The sequence below is a fragment of the Centrocercus urophasianus genome, unplaced genomic scaffold (genome assembly GCF_019232065.1).
Source record: "Centrocercus urophasianus isolate 14NV4802_14NV808 unplaced genomic scaffold, USGS_Curo_1.0 seq_26, whole genome shotgun sequence".
In the NCBI taxonomy this organism is placed as follows: domain Eukaryota; kingdom Metazoa; phylum Chordata; class Aves; order Galliformes; family Phasianidae; genus Centrocercus; species Centrocercus urophasianus.
This window is the reverse complement of record NW_024884822.1, coordinates 7,969,627-7,990,158: the sequence shown is the minus strand read 5'-3', so window position 1 is coordinate 7,990,158 and position 20,532 is coordinate 7,969,627. Positions and strand designations below refer to the sequence as shown.

The window sequence follows — 20,532 nt, the reverse complement described above, 5'->3', positions numbered from 1 at the left end:
ATGACCGAACCCCCATGGGGCTGCCCCCCGTGCACGCCCTGCTCACCGTCACTTCTTGCTGCTCGACCCTTCCATCACCCGATCGCTGCGGCTCCTCTCGAGCTGACCCGCTATCAGTGGGGCCAACCCACTGTCTCCCTTGCTGCTGCCTTCGTGCCGTCCCCGCGGCGGCTGCACCGTGGCTCTGCAGCAACCCCGCTCACTCGTCCCAGCCCCAGGGAGGAGGGAGGGCGGGAAGCAGGGAGGGAGGGACGGCCGCTATCGCTGGCAGGAGCCCAAGCATCTGTGGGCAGTGGGAGAAGTGGTTGTAGCCAATGCTTAAAGGGCTCCTGCCGGGGTCACTGGGGCAGGTGAGCTTCCACCGTGGTGTTGGGGCACTGTGGTGCTATGCTGTGCCAAGCCAGTATTCTGCTGAGCCCCAGCAATTACATTCTGCCATGACACTGAGTGGAGTGGCACCGAACTCATCCCTGCAGCTCAGCTTTCCAGGGATAAGGGATGCAGTGATACTGCCAGCAGGACAATGGCAAACTGCAGAGCACAGTACAGGTTTGGCTGCAGCATCGCTGTGCCACTGTGGTGCCAAGCATTGTGCTTGGTGCTGCCCCAGTGCTGGGCACCATGGGCTGCGGGGCAGTGCCTCAGTGCTGCATGGACACAGCAGTCAGGATTTGCAGGACAGGGACTAAAGATGTGCAGCTGGGACACAGCTTTTATTAGACACCGGGGAAAGTAGAAATGGCTAAAGGCGGGTGGCACCGTGCGGGGCCAGGTGTGGGGAGCCCACCCGCAGCACGGGGCTGGGCATCTCCTCAGGGTAGGAGAGCACAGGGTTGTCCAGCCCCAGCCTGGCCTTGTCACGGGCAGCAGCCTCACGCTCATCCCAGCCTTCAGGGCTGCGGCAGCGGTCGGTGCAGCAGAGCGTGGCACGTGTGATGAGGCTGTCGAGTGGCTGCAGCGAGTGCATCCAGGCTGGGAGGAAATCCCAGCTCTGCAGCCACTTGGGCAGCCGGCCGGGGCTGCGTGCCTGCAACATGTTCACCAGCCCCACAAAGAAGAGGAGGCCGAGGAAAGGAGCGCCCACCCCTACCAGCACCCGCCAACCCGCCATGGAGATGCCAAAGATGAGGGAGGGCAGCAGGAGGAAGCAGATGATGAGGTACAGCACGGCAAACCAGCGGTACTTGGCCGTGCGCTCGCCCAGTGCCTTGGCCATGCGGATGGGCAGGCGGGTGAAGGGCAGTGGATACCACAGCAGGATGCCAGAGATGTTGAAGAAGAAGTGGCAGAGGGCAATCTGTGGGGACGGCACTGGTGTCAAGCTGGGCATAGGGGCACATTGTTTTCTCGATGTCTCCTCACAGCCCCCAGTCCATACCTGGAAGGAGCTAGCCAACTTGTCCCCAGGGCTGGCCAGCGCGGCCAGGATGGCGGTGGTGGTGGTGCCAATGTTGGAGCCCAGGGTCAGCGGGTAGGCACGCTCAATGCTGATCACTCCCAGGCCTGCGGGAGAGGCTCTCCTTGGCATCACAGCCCTCTCCCTTGAGGCTCATGTCCGAGCACCCAAATGACCATGGGCCATTGTAGCAGGGACCGGCACGTGTCTGGGGCTGACCGATCAGGGGTGTGATGGCTGAGGTGAAGACGGAGCTGCTCTGGACCACGAAGGTCATCCCAGCGCCCACCACCATGGCGAAGTACCCGGTGAGCCAGCTGAACGGGTGTGGGAGGTCTGCCATGGCACAAGACAAGGGCACAGACATGGACATGTCAGCTGGGATCGGCCCAGAGCCGCTACCTGGTGCTAGGGAGAGAGCTGTGGGATCGGGTTCTGGGTATAGGGCCAAGCTTGGGGCTGCAGGAGTCTGCTGGGCAGGATGGATGGATAGATGGGAAGGGGGGTGTAGGGGACACCAAGAGGATGTGATGAGCATAAATAGAGCAGGGAGCAGGTAGGAATGGGGCCAGGAGTTCATGCAAGACTGGGGGTTAGAGGTAGGGTTAGGATGGGGGATGACAGGGGTCAAGCAGAGAGGACTGGGGCTGTCAGGGTCCCATCCCACAGTCCCTGTCCCACTCACCAGTGTTGATGACCTTCTGGATGGCTTTGGCCACCTGCCCCTTGAGCAGGGAGTTGAGGATTTTGACCAGGAGGATGAGGCAGGTGCAGAGCACGACGAGGGACCCGGCCAGCAGAACCAGCCCCACGGCCAGGTCCGGCAGCGGCGTGTCCGTGAAGAGGTGCTCGCCTGCCCCACAGCACGGCTGGGCGAGGGCCTGGGGCCTGCCCAGCCCCGCTCACAAACCTGTCCCCACCAAGCAGCCCCGCACAGCCCCACAGCATCACCTGGCTCTCCTTCAGCCCTATGCCCGGGGCTTCCAGACCCACAGCACCCCCAGCCCTACAAGCACCCCCTCCAGATCCACTCACACTTTTGCCTGGTGACGTTGTGGAGGATCCCAATGCCATTACTGCTGCAGTGTCCAGAAGCCGTGCAGTTTGGAGACACTCCTACCGCACTGGCAGCTGTCTGCAGGGAGCGGGCAATTCTGTGGGTGAGTCCATAGCATCCTCACCAGCCTCAGCCCATCGCCCTCCATGGGGTGCTTCTAGGGGAATCTGGCTGGCCAGCCTCCCCCTCCCAGCGCCATAGCAAGGCCATGAGCCCCTTACCTGGGGAGGTGCGGGGTCGCACCACATGCGGATGAGGCTGCGGTTGCGCAGGCTCTCATCCCCCGTCGCGATGCCCGTGATCACCGACTTGTCCAGCTGCAACAGCACATTGGAGGGGATGGCACTGTGGGGCTGGCAGCATCCCCAGGCTAGGGATATCTACACTGTGATGGGGATCTTGCTGCCAGCCTTTGGCAGAACTGCCACTGTAGGGACATTGGTGCTAGGGGCATTACTGCTAGCATGGGAACCCCAATGCTGGAGGAAAACCCCTGGGGACAACACAGCCAACCCAAGGAGACCTGGATGATGAGCTTGGTGAAGGGCTCCGTGATGATTTTCAGCAGGTCAGGGGCATCCTTCCCACTGCGGATGTTGAAGGTGGCTACCACCAGGCGGGTGACGTGGTGCAGGTACCCACTCACCACCTCCAGTGGCAGCAGGACCAACACCGACAGCCAGTTGAAACAGTCGTGCACCGTAGCACCAGCAAAAGCCCTGCATGGTGGAGTCTACGTGTCAATGTGGGATGGCCCTCGGCCCCTCCAAGTCCCTTTGCCCCCATTCATGCTCACCTTTTGAACTCACTGCGGTCACCAGCCTGCATGAGGGCCACGATGGTGTTGGTGACTGAAGTGCCAATGTTGGAGCCCATTATGATGGGTATGGCAGAGCGCACCTCCAGCACTGTCGGCAGAGAGACCTGCTAGCCCCACGTCCTCCTCATCCATCCTGCCCCCAGCCCCAGGGAGCCCCACGGGTGCACTCACACCCCGAGGAGACCATGCTGACAATGATGGAGGTGGAGGTGGAGGAGCTCTGCACCAGCACGGTCACCAGGATGCCCACAACCAGCCCGGCTACAGGGTTGGAGAGGATGGCGTTGTCCTTGAAGATGTCCCCTGCCACTTTGCCTGCAAGAGAGCGTGAGGGCAGGGCACTGGAGCCAGGGTGCTGCTGGCTGCCCTCTGCCCACAGCCGTACCTCCGGCCAGCTGGAAAGCAGAGCTGAGCACGTCCAGGGAGCAGACGAAGAGGTACAGGAAGCCAAACATCAGAGGCACCTTGAGAAGGGAGACACAGATGGACTGGACCCTCACCCAGCAGCCCAGCTCTGCGCAAGACAAGAGAGAGTGTTACACGCCAGGCACATGTTCACATGCCTGGCCATGTTCGTGGGTCCCCTCCACCTCCTGCTCTGCCTGCAGCACCATGGGCACTGAGCATCTTCCACACCTGCTGCCCTCCTTGCTGGGTGCAGTGCTTGAAAACCTCACCTGGCTTCTGCAGCTCCTCCAAGCCCAGGCGAGGCCCCTGCCAGGGCAGTGCATCCAGCTCATAGCGCTCCCGACTTTCCACCAGCCGCCCCGGGGAGCCAGGGCACAGGAAGCCATGGTCAGGGCAGGTCACCGCTCCCACGGTGAAGGGGCAGGCGTGGGCACCCGGCAGCCTGTGCAGAGCTGGATACAGTCATATCCAACAAGCATTATGGCCCTGTCCTCTCAAGGTGCTGGGCGTGGAGCCCGCCTGGTTTGGGAAAGCAGAGCTGAGCTCTGCATGGAGAGAAGGGTGGTGAGGATGGGAGACCTACCTGGGGGGCTGGGGCAGTAGGCAAACGGGGTCCCATGCACCACCCTTCCTCCCCGCACCGGGCAGCGGGGCATGGTCGGGCTCTCCCTCCGGTATGGCAGCATCGCTCCGGCTGAGTCTGAGCAGAGGCAGCCACACGTCACTGTGCTGGGGCCGCATCTGCACTGCTCCAACCACTGCCGCCCCAAAACCACGCAGTGGTGGCACCGCTGAGGAGTGCTGTCCCACTGGTCCCCTTGGCCACCCGGGAGCCTGTCCTGCCCCGGGTTGCTGCTCACCTGGTGCTGGCCAAGCACTCAGAGCAGCGCCATGTCCTCATGCCAAATCCACGCGTTCCTCCGGCAAAGTGGCCCACGGGGCACCAGGGCCCTTTATATGCACGTCAAGAGCAAAGTCTAAGGAGCCCAGCATTGCCCCTCGCCTCTGCTCACTGCTCACCTCCTCCCCAGAAATTCCTGCAGTTAATGGGTAACCCCACAGCATCCCACGTCAGCCGCAGTCCTGGGGGTGGCATGGGGCACACATCCCAGAGTATGGTGCCTTGCACAACCTGTGCACCCCACCTCGCCTGCCTGAGGCTCTGCATCACCCCTTGTAAAACAGCCTCACACCATACGCTTCATCCCCTGCAGGAGAGGAAGAGGATGTCTCACTGTTGGAGCTTCCTGAACCGGCGGTGAAGCCATACATGCACCCACCAGCATCACAGTCCCAAGTGCACAGCTCTGCTGGCCTGGCCCAAAGGTGGTGGCAGTGGTTGCATCAGCACTGTGGCATGATGCTGCCAGCGGGACAGGCACTGGTGTGGACCCTGTGTCATCAGTGATGGTGGCATGCCGCCCACGCCAGCGCACCACAAAGAATGCTTTATCTCAGCATGCACGATGCCAGGTCGAGTGGAAGGGGAGCAGTGCCAGTGTGCTTGTCACTGCACCTCAATGCTGTTTATTATTACCCCTCAGTTACACACCTCTGCCAAGTTTCCATCCACCCACGTGGTGCCTGGCCATCTCGTGCCCATGGCAGCCAAGGGCAGAGCTGGGGCCAAAGGCCCCTCCGGTACAGCTGCAAGGGAGCGGGCACAGAGGGGCTGCATGGCCATGCTGCTTCTGTTTCTCTGGAGCTGGGTCCAGCTAGTGCCACATGGCTGCTGCCCACGAGTGCGTCAGGGCACCCACTGTGCCCTCGACTGTGCCTACTGGAGCATGGAGCACTGTGTGATCTGTGCCTGGGTCACCTTGGCAGCACGTGCTGCTCCCTTGGCGCAGCAGGGTCCGGGGGACACGTGTGGTGCTGGATGAGATACCCTGGGCCAAGCAGGGCACGCAGCTGGGGAGTAGAACTTCGTCTCCATTAGTCCATGGGTTCGTGCCACGGCAGATCTGGAGGGGACAGTGACGCCATGCACCAGTGCTAGCAGTGGGATGAAGTTGTGTGAGGAAGTCATCATTTGCAGAGTCCTTGCAGGCACCCAAGGTACAGACTGTGCTGGGGGACAGCCTGCGGGTAGGTCTGCAAGGGACCCCCTGCCCCTTACCAGGCTGCGGTGTGCCTCTCCAGAACACCAGGGGCATGAAGGTCCCTTGGCCAGGGGCTGCAGCCAGGGAGCACCCCAAGGCCCCCGTGCCCAGCTCTGCCAGTGAGGGATACTGGTGGCTGCATGTGCCCTGTGCCCAGAGGATGCGACGGCCGCTGCCTGGCTGTCCCCACAATCATTAACCCGCAGAGGCCCTGGCAGCTGGGCTGTCACTCATTGACAGCCTTGGGGCTGAAGTCCTACCAGCCCCACAGTTTCCCCTGCATCATTAGCAGTACAGGGAAAACAGGCTACTGGTGCTGGTCCTTCCTGCAAGAGCAGGATGGGCATCAGGCAGGGTTGTGGGGAACAGCTCTAGTGGGCTGTGTGGGTACTGGGGTTCAGGAGAGGGGATGCTGGAAGAAGCTACCTCAACATCCCTCAAAAGCTGAGCACAGTATGGATCCCCAGCAGAGAAGGAAGGGAGGAGAGGGAAGTGATTCCAGGCAATGCTCTTTATTTCCCCTGGTTTCACACCACAGATAGGACTGAGCAGCACCACGGAGACACATGGGGGCTCTGAGCCAGCCCTGGGGGCTGTGACACCTGCCTGGGGGAGCAGAAGGCTGCCCTGGGCCAACGCTCTGCCTGTGACTGGGCAGTGGGGACTGAGCGGTGGCCCAGGGCACTGCTGGACACGCCTAGGGTAGGCTGAGATGCTGAACACTCAGAGGTGCCGCACTGATCCAGCACCTCTAGCACAGGACAGACTTATCCCCAAGAGCTGAATGTCCCCAGCTCCAGCAGGGACCGGGCAGGGGCTGTGGGTGTATGCCCTGAGGGCCGTCTCTGCAGCCTCCCATGCAGAGTCTCACACTGCTGCTGCTGGGACAGGGCCTGATCTGGGCCAATGCACTCTCCTGTCTCTGCCTGTCCACAGCACTGGGGCTGAGGTCTGGTGCCTGCTCTGCCACCCAGACTGGCCACGTCCTCTCTATCCTGTCCTCCCTTGGGCCAAAGGCTGTTTCCTGCGGGTCTGCACCAGCCTGGTGCAGGCAGGATGCTCCCAAGGGCAGGATTTGCCTATGGGCAGCCCTGCTCCAGGGCAGAGGCACCAGGCAGGAATAGTGCCAGACGTACGTGGGATGCTGCAAAGTACTTTGCAACAGGGGTTTGACCTACATACAGGACTCCCTTGACGTGTACTGGGGTATGGCCCCACCAAGGGGCATGGCAGCTGTTGAACCACTCACAGCAACACAACATGAGGCTGGGACAGGACATGGACGGATCTGTGGTCTGGGCCGTGTTGGCGGCTCCACACGCCAGCACAGGTGTGGAGCAGGGCTCACCGGGGCTCACGGTCAACCGCAGGCTGAGCCGGTGCAGGTTTGGCAGGAGAGGGCTGGCCGTTCCCTGGGTGAAGGGCACTGGATGGCTCTGGCCCCCGGCAGGTACCATCATCCTGCCCTGGCAGCTGGAGGAAGTCAGGTAGGACCAGGTCCTCCTTGGAGAGCAGCCCACGCTGGTCATTGGCCCGGCAGCTCTGCGCACGGTTCAGCAGCTCTACCAGACCTGGGGAAAATGAGGACACGGGCCTCAGCCACCCCATGGGGATCCTGCACCCATGGGACCTCACATCCATCCCTGCTGCAGAAGGGACCCGCCTCCCCTCAGCCCATGTTTTGCCCCAGTCCTGAGGATTTGCGGTACGTCAGCTTTCACCTTCCAGGTCGTATGTGCGGCGGTTCAGGTTGCTGGCAGCTGATGACCGTAGTCTGGAGGAGGTTGTTCCCCATGGTGTGTCAGACTCTGCTCCCGTCGGGCTTCCCTCCTGCAGGAAGCAGCCATGCCTCAGCGCAGGGGCAAGTAAGCAGTGCTTTCCCTGCCCCTGCCTCCTCCCAGGACCCACAGTGGGGTACAACTTCCCCACAGGCACTCCTGGACTCACCTCACTCTGGAGAGGGGAAGGGGCAGCTGCAGCCTCAGCACTCTCTGTCATTCGCACGTCTGCAACATAGAGAAGAGCAATGCTCTGTGCTCACCTAGGGAGCAGAATCTACCAGCAGAAAGCAGCAGGAGGGACTGGGGACACTTCTGGGGGCAGTGACGTGGCTCATGGCAGTAACAGTGCTTGGGAGGAGACAGCAGACGTTACCTGCTGGCATTTCCAGGACGAGTTTCTGTGCGGCCACTGTGGTAACCAGCTTGTCCATGTCCAGGGATGCCTGCTCACCTTGCTGCAATGGGGAACACCAGTGTCATACACAGCACGTAGTGAAGGTGGCCGGGTGGAGGGCCTGTGTCTATAACATCAGCACTCACCATGTCGAGGGCTACCCAACACGGAGCACCCCCCAGTGCTACTGCCCACTCTGGCCCTATACAGATCACTGCCCCACCACCCTCACCTGCCGCAACAGTGCCAGCTCCATGTTTATGCTGTATTTCCCCAGCACAGGCTGCAGCGCTTCCCGAATACGCTTGGTGGACTTGGCTGTGATGCGGATGGTCTTGTTGAGGGAGGAGATTTCCAGACTGCAGAGAGAAAGACAACACTGGGGGTCCGGGTACTGTGTGGAAGTTGGGATGGATGATGTGGAACAGATATACAAAGGCATCAGTCCTGAAAATGACACTCACTCAAAACTTATCCTGTTCTCCAACTTCACCTCCTGGTCTGCCAGCACACAGCACTCCTGGTCCAACACCAGTGCTTTCTGCAAGAGCCAAAGTATCATGATGCTCCCGGCACGGACACATCCATGCCACACCAGCCGCGCTGGCAGGAGCCCCCCCGCCCCGTACCTGCTCGTTCCCCACCAGATAGACCTTGATGTCGGAGGGGCTGAAGCCGCGCTTCTCGCATATCCCAGCCAGCATGTCGCGGATGGAGAGCCCGGGCCGCACGGAGGCCAGTGAGGCTGTGCCATCAGGCAGGTAGACGCAGCAGTACTTCATGGGCTTGGCCTCAGCCTCGCTGCCCCCCAGGCTCTTGCGGTGGCCCTGTGGGACAGGAGAGCCACCATCAGCGTGGGCAGTAGTGGTGTGGGGCTGGCACAGCCAGGACTCACCTCTGCCCAGGGGCTGGGAGCTGTGCTGGCCGAGGAGAGAAAGCCCAGGTCCAGGCTGGCGGAGGAGTTCAGGGAGCCCTGGGACTCCCTCCATAGCACAGCGCTTCCGCCACCTTCTCCCCCATCTAGGACAGACAGACAGACATGGGGGGGATGGCACGAGGACAGGGACACCCAGAGCTGCCCTGCATGTCTCCTACCTGCCCAGGAGGGCTCCCGTCGCTCGCCCTTGCGGAAGGAACGGCGAGGGCTGCGGTTAGCACCACTGCCAGCTGTCTCCACGCCCAGTGGTAGAGACTTCCCCAGCTTCAGCTTTGACTTCTGGGGAAAAGAGAGGAGGAAGCTCAGCATGCAGGCTGCCCTGTCCCCCACTGTCTCCATCCCTCAGGCTTATGACTGGCCCTGGATGGGTCCGTGTTCCCTTGACACCCCACGCACCTTGCTGAGGTCTGGGGGGGGGCTGCTGCTGCGGGAGTGGGGCCGCAGGTCTGGCAGGGGCTGCCCCTGGCTCTCAGCCGTCAGGCAGGCTTGGTAGAGTGGGGACTTGACAAAACGTGTGTAGCTGTCGAACTTCATCAGATTAAAGATCTGAGGGGGGAAAAGGTGCTTGCTCAGCATCCCAGCCTGGGGGTCTGGCTCCTGCCTCACTGCTGGAGTGGGACTGGGGGTTTTTGTCTCACTTGGAGCTGCTGGAGGCGAAACATATCTGGTGAGGGAGTTGCCAGCATGTCCTCCCCGATCCAGGCCTGCCGGTCGATGTTGACGGGGCTCACCGAGTGGCTGGACAGGAACTCATCGTAGATCCGCCGCGCCTCCTGCGCCAGCTAGGAACAGGACTCAGGATGGGGCCATGGGCCCTTGAGGTCTGGGGGCTGAGTCCCACCCAAGGCAGGACAGGCACTGGCCTCACACCCAGTACGTCTCGATGGAGGAGTTACCTTGCCCTGGCCCCTCCTGTCCTATTCCTTGTATCTCTTTTCCCATTCCTGCCCCTGGCAGCAGCACCCTCCATCCTTTTGCTGGCCCAGAGATGGAGAAGCACAGCCTGCCCTGCGCCCACTTTCTTGTCCCAACAAGAAAAACCCCATCCTCCCTACCAGCAGTCATACAAGCACCCAGGAACACAGTGACATGATTGCCACCTCCACATATCAGACCACATCCTCTGCATGGGGTCAATACCTGCTGCATGTTGCTGGCTGGGATCTGCTGGAAGCGCTCACATGCCTGCCAGAAGTAGACATTTTCAGCACTAAACTCCTTCTTGAGGAACTCCTGTGGGGCAGAGAGATGCTGGCCTGACTGCACCCAGGGCATGGGGTGCTTGAGGCCAGGACTGCAGCTGTAGTCAGCACAGAGTGTGGGCTGCAGCACTCACAGTGAAGTAGGTGACAGCCACGCGGTCCTGCAGCAGTGTCTCAAAGGACTCGGCCCAGCTGACAACAGAGCTGTGTGTATTGCTGCTGAGGGACTGCACTGCAGGCAGGCTGTTCACGCTGTGGTTGCTGCCCCTGGCTCTGGAGGCATTTAATTCTGAAAGAGAGAGAAAAGGTCAGGTCTGAGTCCCTGGGCACCGTGGCCAGCCTGTGCATGGGCATTCAGCTGGAGTTGAGTCAGCCCCCAAAGAACTGCTATCTGCAGCCCCCATTATCTGCCCCAAGTCTATCTGCCCTATCCTGGCTGCTCCAGCCCTGTGGGATGTGGGATGGGAGCACGAGGAGCTGGGCCGCTGCTCCATCACATCAGCGTCACCGTTGGACTGAGCACAGCGATGGATGGCACAAGCTGACACCTTCCGGCGTGACAACACTCCCTCCCAGGGCTGTCACCTCACTCTGCTGTGACTCATCTCCTGGGAAACAAAGCCGGCGTGTGGGGAAGGCACCCAGTGGGGAGGGGAAGCAGGATGGCAGGAGTAAATGGCGGGCATGTTTCATGGAGAGAGCACGGAGAATGGCTGGAGGTACTCCCCAGGAACCATGCCTCTGCACTGTGCTTCAATTTACCTCCTCCATCCCTCCAGCCCTGACCACTGTGGGAGACGCAGATCAGCTACCCAGGTCCCTAATCCTGCAGGAACCCCTGGTGAGCACAGCTGTTGGACTGGGAGAACCGGCAGCAGGAGGACAGGGCATGCAGGCAGGAGCAGCAGCATCCCGGCTGCTCCCCAGCAGGGAGGAGGCAGCTTGCTGCTCTGCCAGGCCCTTCTGTTCTCGATCAGTCCAAATCAAGGCATGACTTGGCAAACAGGCAGCATCCCCTCAGAGCACTGGGTTCAGCACGTCCCAGCCAGTGCTACAGCTCCTAGCACCCAGGGGCCCAGCGGAGGAGAGAGGGATGGGTGGGACTGCGGGGCTCCCCCTCCCCTGAAGATGCCACCAACCTCATCCCAGCACAGCAAACAGCCTTACCTCCATCTGACACAGCCGGGCCCTGCAGGGTGGAAAGAGAGGTGAGGGAGGGCAAACAGCTAGAGATACAGCCCCAGTGTTATCTACCTACAGCTGGAGCTGTTGCCCCATGGCGGGGGCAGGACGTGGGACTCCCCCAGCACAGCAAGCAGGGCTGTGGGTCTGCAGAGAGCACACTGCTGTTCTCCCACCCGCGTGCCTCTGCCGCCTTGGGTTTAGCAATTGGGAAAGGACGAATGCTGTCAGATGTGACTGCTGCTACGCAGGGAGAAGCAGCCTCCCCAACACAGGAAGAGCAGGGGAGGAAGGAGAACCACAGCCCCAGGCAGGCACGGTGCCCGCTGCCTCCTGCTTTGGGGCCCGGGGCTACTGGAAATCCAGTGCCGAGGGGCTGGAGTCGATCCGTGCCGGAGCTGCTGGCCCAGGGCATCCTGCAGCATCCCCCAGGCCGCCTCGGGCAGCTCCCGCAGGGACGTGGCACCCAGGAGGATGGGCAGAGCCTCACGCTCATCCCCAGCACAGGGGTGGGCAAAGCGCTGCACCGCTTGGCGTGATTCCCCGGGCCGGTGCCCGCTGCCAGCCCCACACCCACGGAGCCGCCTTGTGACCCCCAGCCCCAAAAGCCCCACAGCATCCCCCTGCCCGGCCCCGCCGCAGCCCCGCACCTCCCTCTCCCGCACCCACAACCCTTCCGCACCCATCCCGCTGCCCACCCCCCGTCGCCCACCCCGCACACCCCATCCCCGCACGCCCCAGGCTCGCACCACACCCCAGCCCCACCCTCCCTCTCCCGCATCTCCCCGAGCTCGGTACCCAGCCGGACCCCGCTCACCATCCGCCCGTTGAGGACCGGCAGCAGCTTGCCCTTGCCCTGCATGCCTGGCACGGCCCGGCCCAGCCCGCCGGGCTACCCGCCGCCCCGCAGCATCGCGGCCCGGCCCGGCCCTCCCGGCACCCCCGGCCCCGCCGGCACTGCCGCTTTCGGCTGCCACAGGAAGTGTCGCCATGGGAACCGAGACCGCAGCCGGGGGGAGCGGAGCCGCCCTCCCTCCCTCCGCCACCGCCGGTAGCGGCTGCTCCGGCTCCGCTCAGCGCCGGGCGCCGGGAGAGCGGCGCTGCCCCGGGGCGGCCGCGCGGCGTTGGGGTGCCGGGGAGCGCGGGGCTCCGGCAACCGCAGGGAAAGGGTGTTTTGGGGAGGGTGTTTCGAGACGGGCCGGGAAATGCGAGTGAGTGCCGGGCGGACGGCAGGGCGCCGCGGTCACTGCGGGGCGGATAACGGGATGCGAGCGGGGCCGGTGAGAGCGGCGCCGAGCCGGGCGGAGGTCCGCGCGTGGCGATGGCATCGGGGCATCGCAGCTCCCCCTCCCTTTGTCGCCGCGCTGTTTGCCTTGGCTCTGCACTGCGAGTTATAAATAAAAACTGCTCACCCAGAGCGCGTGAGTCACCGTCCTCCCTGCAGGGATATCTGCGTCGAAACACGAGCCGGGTGTGTGAGAAGCGAGCTCGTGGCTCGGCTAACCTCATCCCGTTGGCTTTGGGATGAGCACTGGCCCTGAGTGGGGCAGCGTGGGCTGTGGGGTGCCCAGTGCCTTGGATGGGCCCTGTGCGGCCTGATCTGGTTTGGGGCAAGTGATGGGGCTGGGGGCTTTAATGTCCCTTCCAACACAGGCCATTCTATGACTCCATGATTCTGTGAACATCCCTGTCCTGCTCCACAGCCCGCGTCTCCCTCAGGCTGATGTGGCTCAGAGCAGCCATATCCCAGCGTCACCTCCTGTCACGCTCTAGGTTGAAGGGAAAGGAATCCCGGCCACACTTTACCCCTGCACAGCCAGCTCTCAGCTGCCCTCTTTTGTGTCTGACCCTGCCCATGGCATCCCTTGCTGCTGACTCCAACACAGTGCTTGTGGTGCCCAGGTACTGCGTCCTCCTGCTGTGCTAGCATCCCCATGAGGTGGGGAGAGGGATGCTCTGTGCCCCCCATTTTACCCCTGGGGTCAGGAGCAGGAAGAGGTAGCGGATGGGTGACAGCTGGCTGGGGGATTTACTGAGGGCATTACTTAATGCTGTGAGTAAATGGAGAAACAGTAGCTAATTCAGGAGGCCATAATCCTCTTCCTCCCCCAGGGACAGAGAGTGTGCCAGTCACGCAGATGCCAGTGCCCCAGGGATGAGCCCCCAGCCTCTCCCTGCGTGTGCTGTGAGCTGCAGCCATTCCCAGACCGTGGGCGATGTGCAAGAGGTGGGGGGGAGGATCTGGCTACATCCCTCCTGCCCCGAGCAGCTGCACTGGCATCAGTGCCCAGCTGGCTGCGCAGCACCAGGGCTTGTCCCCTAGCCTGCCAGGAGCTGCCTGGGCTCCCAGGGAAGGGGACAGACTGGGCGGATCTTCGGTGGGGCCACCCTGAACCTGTGCACCTCGGAACAAAGTCCCAGACTTTGCTCAGGCCACAGACACAGGGCACCCATGGACGACAGGGCACCCAGCTCCCCACTGCAAAATGAGGGTGCTCTGCAGCAACCCAGCACCCTGCAGGACTCTCCCAGCTCCCTGCATCCTCGGGGGCTGCTCTCTGTCATCCAGAGGCTGAGCAGTTCCCCAGGGCAGGAGCTCCGCATCGTGCTGCTGGGGCTGGACAATGCAGGCAAGACCACGCTGCTGAAGCGCCTGGCATCTGAGGAGGTCAGCACCATCACTCCCACCCAGGTACAGGCTGCTCTGAAGCACGCGCAGTGGGAGGGCAATGGGTCCTGTCTTTCTTCCCCTGGGGTGATGCCAGAGTTTGCTTCCCCTCACAGGGGTTCAACGTCAAGAGCGTCCACTCGCATGGCTTCAAGCTGAACATCTGGGACATCGGCGGGCAGCGCGCCGTCCGACCTTACTGGAGGAAGTACCTGGGCAGCACTGACCTGCTGGTGAGCCAGGGGCCATGCCCTAGCAGAGCCCTGCAGCAAGCAGAGGGCTGTGTGATGTGTGAGGAGGGGCTGCCTGCTGTTCCTTTTGTCCCCCCTGGCAGATTTATGTCATCGACAGTGCAGACCAGAAGCGCTTCGAGGAGACAGGGCAGGTATGAACGGCCTGGGCAAGGGGCGGTGGTGAGGTCCTGGGCACAGAAGTGGGGAACAAGGCTGTTTTCTGTGGGCTTTCCTCATGCGGGTTGAGTTGTTCCCTAAGCTGTGTGGGAAGGGCTCATGCCCAGGGCCTCAGCACGCATATCTGTCCCACCCCACAGCAGACCTGCCCCAAGCAGCTCTGCCCACCCTACCCTAGTTGGGGATGATGCCCCAGGGACATCTGACACAGGGTGTCTGTCTCTGATACGGCCACGTAAGAAAGCCATTTGCTCAGGTAGTGAACTGGGAGATGTAAAAGCTGGAAAGCAAAGCAAAGAATGGAAGGTGAGACAGTGTCAGCTGAGGCCATGCTGATGCCAGACTCTGCCAGGAACACAGGCGTGGGCACCAGACAGTGTGGGCTGTCAGCAGCTGCCCTTTGCCCAAGGTGCTCTGGGTGCCAGGAGCGTTCTGCCTCTCAGGCAGTGCTGAGTGCGGCTCCAGTTCTCCTCAGGGCAGATGTAGCTTCAAGGGTTCCCATCTCCCCCTTGGGTTGTAGAGACCTCATGGCAAATTGAGACTCACCAGCACCTGAGAGAGGAACACAGCTCTGTAAGAGCAGCAGCATTCCTGGGAAGGGGTTCTCTCTTGGCAGGAGCTGGCGGAGCTCACTGAGGAGGAATCTCTGATGGGGGTCCCACTGCTCGTATTTGCCAACAAGCAGGACCTGGTGACAGCAGCACCTGCAGCTGAGATCGCAGAAGGGCTGAGCCTCCACACCTACCGGGACCGAGAATGGCAGATCCAGGCCTGCTCAGCCCTGTCTGGAGAAGGCGTGCAGGTACAGAGCGAGCGGCTACCAGCACTGCGGGTGTGTAGCAGCAGGCTGTGCTCATACCTCTCTTCCCCTCAGGATGGAATGAACTGGATTTCCAAGCAGATCATGAGCAGGAAGAAGTGAGAGCTGCAAAGTGACAGAGCTGCAGGTCACTAAGCCACAGCCAACCTCTCCTTCAGTCCCCACATACCCCGAAGGCCTGACCAGGCCCTGAGCCTTCAACTCGTGCTCTGAGGGGTTTCCACACGGTTGTTCACCACTCATCCTCCCTTCTCTTCTCATCTTCTGGGCCTCCACGTACCCTGAGTCCTCCCCCGCGGAGAGAAGCAGGGCCCACGGGCGCCGCTGCACCAGCAGGCACAGCCCATACACAGCACGGGACGTGGCAGTGAGGATGTGGATCAGCGATGAGACGCAGCGCGCTAACGCGATGCGGGGACACTGTGCTGGGCCGGCAGCACGGGCACTCAATAAAGCAGCCGCTGAGCTCCGCACTGCCCCCGCCGCCCTTCTGTGCTGCGCTCCTCTGTCCTTCGCGCGGCACCGCACGCGACACCTGCCGCCATCTTGTGAGGCGTTACCGTGGCAACGGGCTGCTGGAGGGCGGGGCGGGGCGGGGCGGGTCACGTGCCCCGCGGGCGGCACGAGGCGGAGTGGAGCGGAGCGGACTGCGGCTCCCAACACACCTCGCGCTCGGCAGGCGCTAAGCTGCCGCTCCCGGGTTCGGACTGCCGCACGGCGGAAGTTGCGGCCTCGCTGGTCCCGCCCCCACCCCTCCCATAGGCGGGCGGGAGTGACGTCACCCCGCGGGGGCGGGGGCGTAGCGGTCTGGAGGCTCGTGATTGGCAGAGAGGGCCGCCGCTGCGGAGTGGGCGCGGCGCGGCGGAAGGCGGAAACGGAGGATGGCGGCAGGCGCGCAGCTGGTGGCCGTCGCGCTGTTGCTGCTGGCGGGGGTCGGCCCACGGCTGGCCCCCGCCGAGCTTACGGATGGCAACAGCGAGCACCTGAAGCGCGAGCACTCGCTGATGAAGCCGTACCAGGGTGAGCGCGGGGCGCGGCGGGTGGGGGCCGGGGGCCGGGGCCTGGCCGGGGCTGCGCGTTGAACCACGCTCTGTGCACTCGTCACAGGTGCAGGCTCCGCCGCGATGCCGCTGTGGGACTTCCAGGGCAGCACCATGGTTACCAGCCAGTACGTCCGTCTGACGCCTGATGAACGCAGCCGGGAGGGCTCCATCTGGAACCGCGTGGTGAGCCCCGGGGTGGGCGGCTGGCGGACCTTTCCCCGTGCCGGGCTGACACCGAGTCTGTTCCGCAGCCCTGCTTTCTGAAGGACTGGGAGCTGCACGTCCACTTCAAGATCCACGGCGCTGGCAAGAAGAATCTGCACGGGGATGGCCTGGCCCTGTGGTACACGCAGGAGCGCCTCGTGCCAGGTAGGTGGCAGCCCAGAACGGCGGCCGTATCCTGGGCTGCATGAAAGGAAGTGTGGTCAGTAGGGTGAGAGAGGTGGTCCTGCCATTCTGCTCTGTGCAGGTGAGACCTCAGCTGGAGTACTGCGTCCAGGTTTGGAGCCCTCAGCACAGGAGAGATGTGGACCTGTCAGAGTGCCACTGGAGGAGGACCACAAAATTGATCCAGGGGATGGAATGCCTCCCCTGTGAGGACAGTCTGGGAAAGCTGGGGCTGTTCAGCCTGGAGAAAAGAAGGCTCTGGGGAGACCTGACAGCAGCCCTTCAGTATCTAAAGGGGGTCATAAGAAAGAAAAGGACAGTCTCTTTAACAGGGTCTGTTGTGTTAGGACAAGGAGAAATGGTTTCAGACTGAAAGAGGGGAGATTGAGAGTGGATATAAGAAAAAATAAAGCGTTTTACACAAAGCATGGTGAGGCATTGGCACAGCTTGCCCAGAGAGGTGATGTGTGCCCTGTCCCTGGAGACACGAGAGGGGTTGGAGTAGATAACTTTTAAGGGTCCTTTCCAACTCTAACAATTCTATGACTCTGGGTGTTCAGCATGAGCTCCATGCACAACCTGGGTTCAGCAGTGCTTACACGTGTCCTGGGACAGCCTTAGAGCTAGCTCTCTGCAGAGCAGGTTTTGACCTCCCTTTGGCCACCCCAGCTTAGAGAGGAGTGTTCTGCTCTGTCCATCCTGACCTGTGAGCCTGCAGCAATGCTCCAGATGAGCAGTGCTTCTCAGTGGCCATTGTGTTTTTTCCCCTGGGGGCTGTGTGCAGTCTGCATGAGCAGGCCTGGTGCTGTGTCTGCTGTTCTAGTGCAGATTCTGCCTCGTTGGGCTATGCTTTGAGGTGAGGTAGAGCTGTTCTGCTTGTGCCAGCTGGAAGGAATCTCAGTGTCGAAGACCTACAAACCAGGGCTTCAGGATGAAGGTACAGAACAGAGCCATCCCTTTACTGTGTTCTGCCCTGTTCCAGGTCCTGTTTTTGGCAGCAGGGACAATTTTCATGGGCTGGCTATTTTCCTCGATACGTATCCCAATGATGAAGCAACAGAGGTGAGTAGTTCAGGGAGCTCGCTCAGTGCTCAGGAGGCTGATTCCTTGTGGCTTTGTGCTGCAAGTGCTTCATACCTGGACTGAGGAAAACTTTCTTTATGCAAGAACAGATTATTGTTCTTCCTGTCCTATGAGCTGTTAAAGAGCAGAGGATGTATGTGCATTAATGGGGACAGGAAGGTGCTTGCTCCATGTCATGGTGTTGACTGCTCCTTTGCTCCCAGGGCCTTTCCCCTGCTTCTAATAAGACAGTAGACCCTGAATGTGAAATCTATCTGAAAATATATTAATCCCGGGTGTCATTTCCTGGACTTCTCTGACCGTCTCACATTGTTTCTGGCCTTATTCTCCATCTCCAGCCTGTTTTTCTAAAAGAGAAACTCCTGTGCTGGCTTTCTTCCCCAGAATTCCCCACAGCGGTTGTGATCCTTCTGTCCCGCTTCATGTTTGTGGGTCTCATTATGACATGGTTAGACAATGTGACAGCATTAGTGAGGTCTGTTGCCCCAACCACTTGGTGACACTTCAGTCGTAAATTCCTGGGAATTGACCCTATCTGCTTGTCTTGATGTTCAGTGAGTTGCTAATTCTTGCCTCCAGCTGCTCCTTACAGCACACATCACCTACTGACTACAAAATCTTGGATGTGGCTTTGCTGCTGATGTGCGGTTGCTGCCCAGTTTCTGTGCTGTCTGTAGGCTTCTGTCTCGCTCCAATTAATGTCTTACAGCTTCTCACTGGATCTTGTGCATTCTCTGCAAGTTACTCTGGTGGGCACTGTCCCACTGCCATGAGCCTCCGCTGCTGTGTAAGCCCATGAGGGGTCTTAATGCAGATGATCAGATAAGGCAACTCTGCTTTAGGCAGAACAAGCTCTCGCTCATTTTAAGGCCAGCTTTACGTAGGAAAGGAGCTTTGATTTAATAGCTCAGCTCTCTGTACTCACTTTGTTGCCATGCAGTTGCCTTGCTGTTGTTCTGGTCTCACTGAGGTTTCTGAGCAGACAGGGGAAGTTGGCTCTCGGGTCTGCAGCTGAAAGGCTGCTTCAGACTGAAGGCACTAACGCTCTCCCTGCAGCGTGTGTTCCCCTACATCTCTGCCATGGTGAACAACGGCTCCCTGACTTACGACCACAGTAAGGATGGGCGCTGGACGGAGCTGGCAGGATGCACTGCTGAGATTCGGAACCAGAATCATGACACTTTCCTGGCAGTTCGGTACTCCCGAGGTCGCCTGACGGTGAGATGTGCAGGGAGCCCCTTGTTCCTTCTGCAGGGCACCTCGTGCACGTACTGCAGGGTGGTACTGGTGGGTGGGTGGTGCTGTGGCAGTGTGTGGTTTGCCACGTTGGATCTCCTGCTCCTCTGGTTCCAAAAGAAGTGCTGGCTGGGCAGAGGGGCAGCCAGTGTTCTTGGTGTGACTCCCCTGGTCCTACAGGTGATGACAGATGTAGAAGACAAGAACGAGTGGAAGAACTGCATTGACATTGCAGGGGTACAGCTGCCCACTGGCTACTTTTTTGGTGCTTCTGCAGGCACTGGAGACTTATCTGGTGAGTGGGCTTTGCTTGTAGGATTATGTGCTGCTTGGTGCTTGGAGTATAATGCTATGGATGCAGTAGATGGTGGCTTCTTGTTCATGGGGCTTTTGAAACTGTATTGAATCGGGACACGTGGCCTGAGAAAGGAGGCACCTAAAAGCATCTCAAATTATACCTGGGATGTGAGGGTTGCTTGAGAGGGAAGGAGACCTGCACCTGGCAGAGCACAGAGCTGGGGATGCCAGCGTGGGCATTTCTCAAGGCTTCTGACAGTCCTCAGTGCTGACGGTTGCTTCCTAGACAATCATGACATTATTTCAATGAAGCTATTCCAGCTCATGGTGGAGCATCCCCTGGAAGATGACACTGTTGACTGGACAAAGATTGAGCCTAGCGTCAGCCTCCTTAAATCTCCCAAAGGTGAGTGTCTGCGCTTCCCAAACCTTCAGTGAAGGACTTGGATCTTGGGGCTGGGCACCTAAAAATCTGGAAAAATCTGCCACAGTGTGCCTGCCAAGAGGCAGGTGCCTGTGTTATGCATTGGCGTTCAGTGGTTGCTGCCAGCAGCAGCAGAAGAGTGCATTTTGTGGGGAAGACGTCCATCTATCACTTGAGCGCTTGATCTCCCTGTTCTTAGCAGTGCTCCAGCATTGGTTTTTCCAGCAGCTTCCTGCTCAGCAGCAGGGCAGAGTTAGAGCTGAGATTCCCCCACTCTGAAGCATTGGTGGAGGTGAGGCTTGGTGAGTCTCTTGCTTCTCCTTGCAGACAATGTGGACGACCCGACGGGGAATTTCCGCAGCGGGCCCCTGACAGGCTGGAAGGTGTTCCTGCTCCTGCTGTGCGCGCTGCTGGGCATCATTGTGTGTGCTGTGGTGGGAGCTGTGGTCTTCCAGAAACGCCAGGAGCGGAACAAGCGTTTTTACTGATGGAAGAACCCGGGCTGCGGTGCCCGACCCGTTCCTTTTCTATGGGGAGCTGTACAAACTGTGGTTTCTAAAAGCTGTTTCCGAGAAATACAAGAAGTATTTTCTTAACTGTCCCTGTGGCTGTAATCCTGCTGGACGCTTGCTGTCTAGCAGGCTGGACTTGGGGGGGGGGGGGGGGGGAAATGTTTTTAATTAGAGCCCACACCTGCTGCAGAAGCACTGCTCACCCCGAGAGCCGCGGTGCTTCCTCTGGGCACCTCCAGGACCCGCTGCGCTGCCCGGGGCGGTGGGTATGAATGTAGGGGTTGTTGGGGCTGGGGCTGTGAGTGGGGCATTAAAGGACTGACACCATCCGCGGCTTTGCCTGTGTCTGGGGTTCTGCTGGGGAGGGGTCGGG

At 60.7% G+C, this 20,532-nt stretch overlaps 4 protein-coding genes across 6 annotated transcripts; 2 read left to right on the top strand and 2 right to left on the bottom strand.

Moving 5' to 3' along the window:
* Nucleotides 1–708: 708 nt before the first annotated feature.
* On the bottom strand, nucleotides 709–4,715 carry SLC34A1 (solute carrier family 34 member 1). Of its 3 annotated transcripts, none has more exons than XM_042826327.1 (13): nucleotides 4,542–4,715; nucleotides 4,265–4,381; nucleotides 3,951–4,133; nucleotides 3,659–3,787; nucleotides 3,445–3,588; nucleotides 3,250–3,361; nucleotides 2,977–3,172; nucleotides 2,675–2,770; nucleotides 2,432–2,531; nucleotides 2,082–2,249; nucleotides 1,616–1,732; nucleotides 1,379–1,503; nucleotides 709–1,297 (listed from the first exon to the last, which is right to left on the bottom strand). In XM_042826327.1, the coding sequence occupies exons 2-13, from the start codon at nucleotides 4,365–4,367 to the stop codon at nucleotides 743–745; spliced, it is 2,028 nt and encodes a 675-aa protein (XP_042682261.1). In that variant the 5' UTR covers nucleotides 4,368–4,381; nucleotides 4,542–4,715; the 3' UTR covers nucleotides 709–742. The 3 variants fall into 3 exon arrangements, with proteins under 3 accessions (XP_042682261.1, XP_042682262.1, XP_042682263.1); XM_042826328.1 differs by having other exon boundaries at nucleotides 2,082–2,105; XM_042826329.1 differs by lacking the exons at nucleotides 4,265–4,381; nucleotides 4,542–4,715 and having other exon boundaries at nucleotides 3,659–3,737; nucleotides 3,951–4,016.
* A 1,564-nt stretch (nucleotides 4,716–6,279) lies between these two features.
* Nucleotides 6,280–12,183, bottom strand: RGS14 (regulator of G protein signaling 14). Its single transcript, XM_042826663.1, has 15 exons — nucleotides 12,097–12,183; nucleotides 11,265–11,286; nucleotides 10,232–10,386; nucleotides 10,036–10,128; nucleotides 9,534–9,677; nucleotides 9,292–9,441; nucleotides 9,054–9,174; nucleotides 8,854–8,978; nucleotides 8,588–8,785; nucleotides 8,423–8,499; nucleotides 8,191–8,317; nucleotides 7,938–8,019; nucleotides 7,731–7,789; nucleotides 7,505–7,613; nucleotides 6,280–7,354 (listed from the first exon to the last, which is right to left on the bottom strand). The coding sequence occupies exons 1-15, from the start codon at nucleotides 12,139–12,141 to the stop codon at nucleotides 7,128–7,130; spliced, it is 1,734 nt and encodes a 577-aa protein (XP_042682597.1). The 5' UTR covers nucleotides 12,142–12,183; the 3' UTR covers nucleotides 6,280–7,127.
* A 1,548-nt stretch (nucleotides 12,184–13,731) lies between these two features.
* Nucleotides 13,732–15,293, top strand: LOC122164424 (ADP-ribosylation factor-like protein 3). The gene is made up of 5 exons (XM_042826442.1): nucleotides 13,732–13,971; nucleotides 14,064–14,180; nucleotides 14,282–14,332; nucleotides 14,974–15,151; nucleotides 15,232–15,293. Exons 1-5 carry the CDS (start codon nucleotides 13,732–13,734, stop codon nucleotides 15,291–15,293), a joined length of 648 nt encoding a protein of 215 aa, XP_042682376.1.
* A 765-nt stretch (nucleotides 15,294–16,058) lies between these two features.
* Nucleotides 16,059–20,243, top strand: LMAN2 (lectin, mannose binding 2). The gene is made up of 8 exons (XM_042826270.1): nucleotides 16,059–16,197; nucleotides 16,285–16,403; nucleotides 16,472–16,589; nucleotides 17,590–17,669; nucleotides 18,747–18,908; nucleotides 19,107–19,221; nucleotides 19,510–19,629; nucleotides 19,975–20,243. The coding sequence occupies exons 1-8, from the start codon at nucleotides 16,059–16,061 to the stop codon at nucleotides 20,133–20,135; spliced, it is 1,014 nt and encodes a 337-aa protein (XP_042682204.1). The 3' UTR covers nucleotides 20,136–20,243.
* The last annotated feature ends 289 nt before the right edge of the window (nucleotides 20,244–20,532 follow it).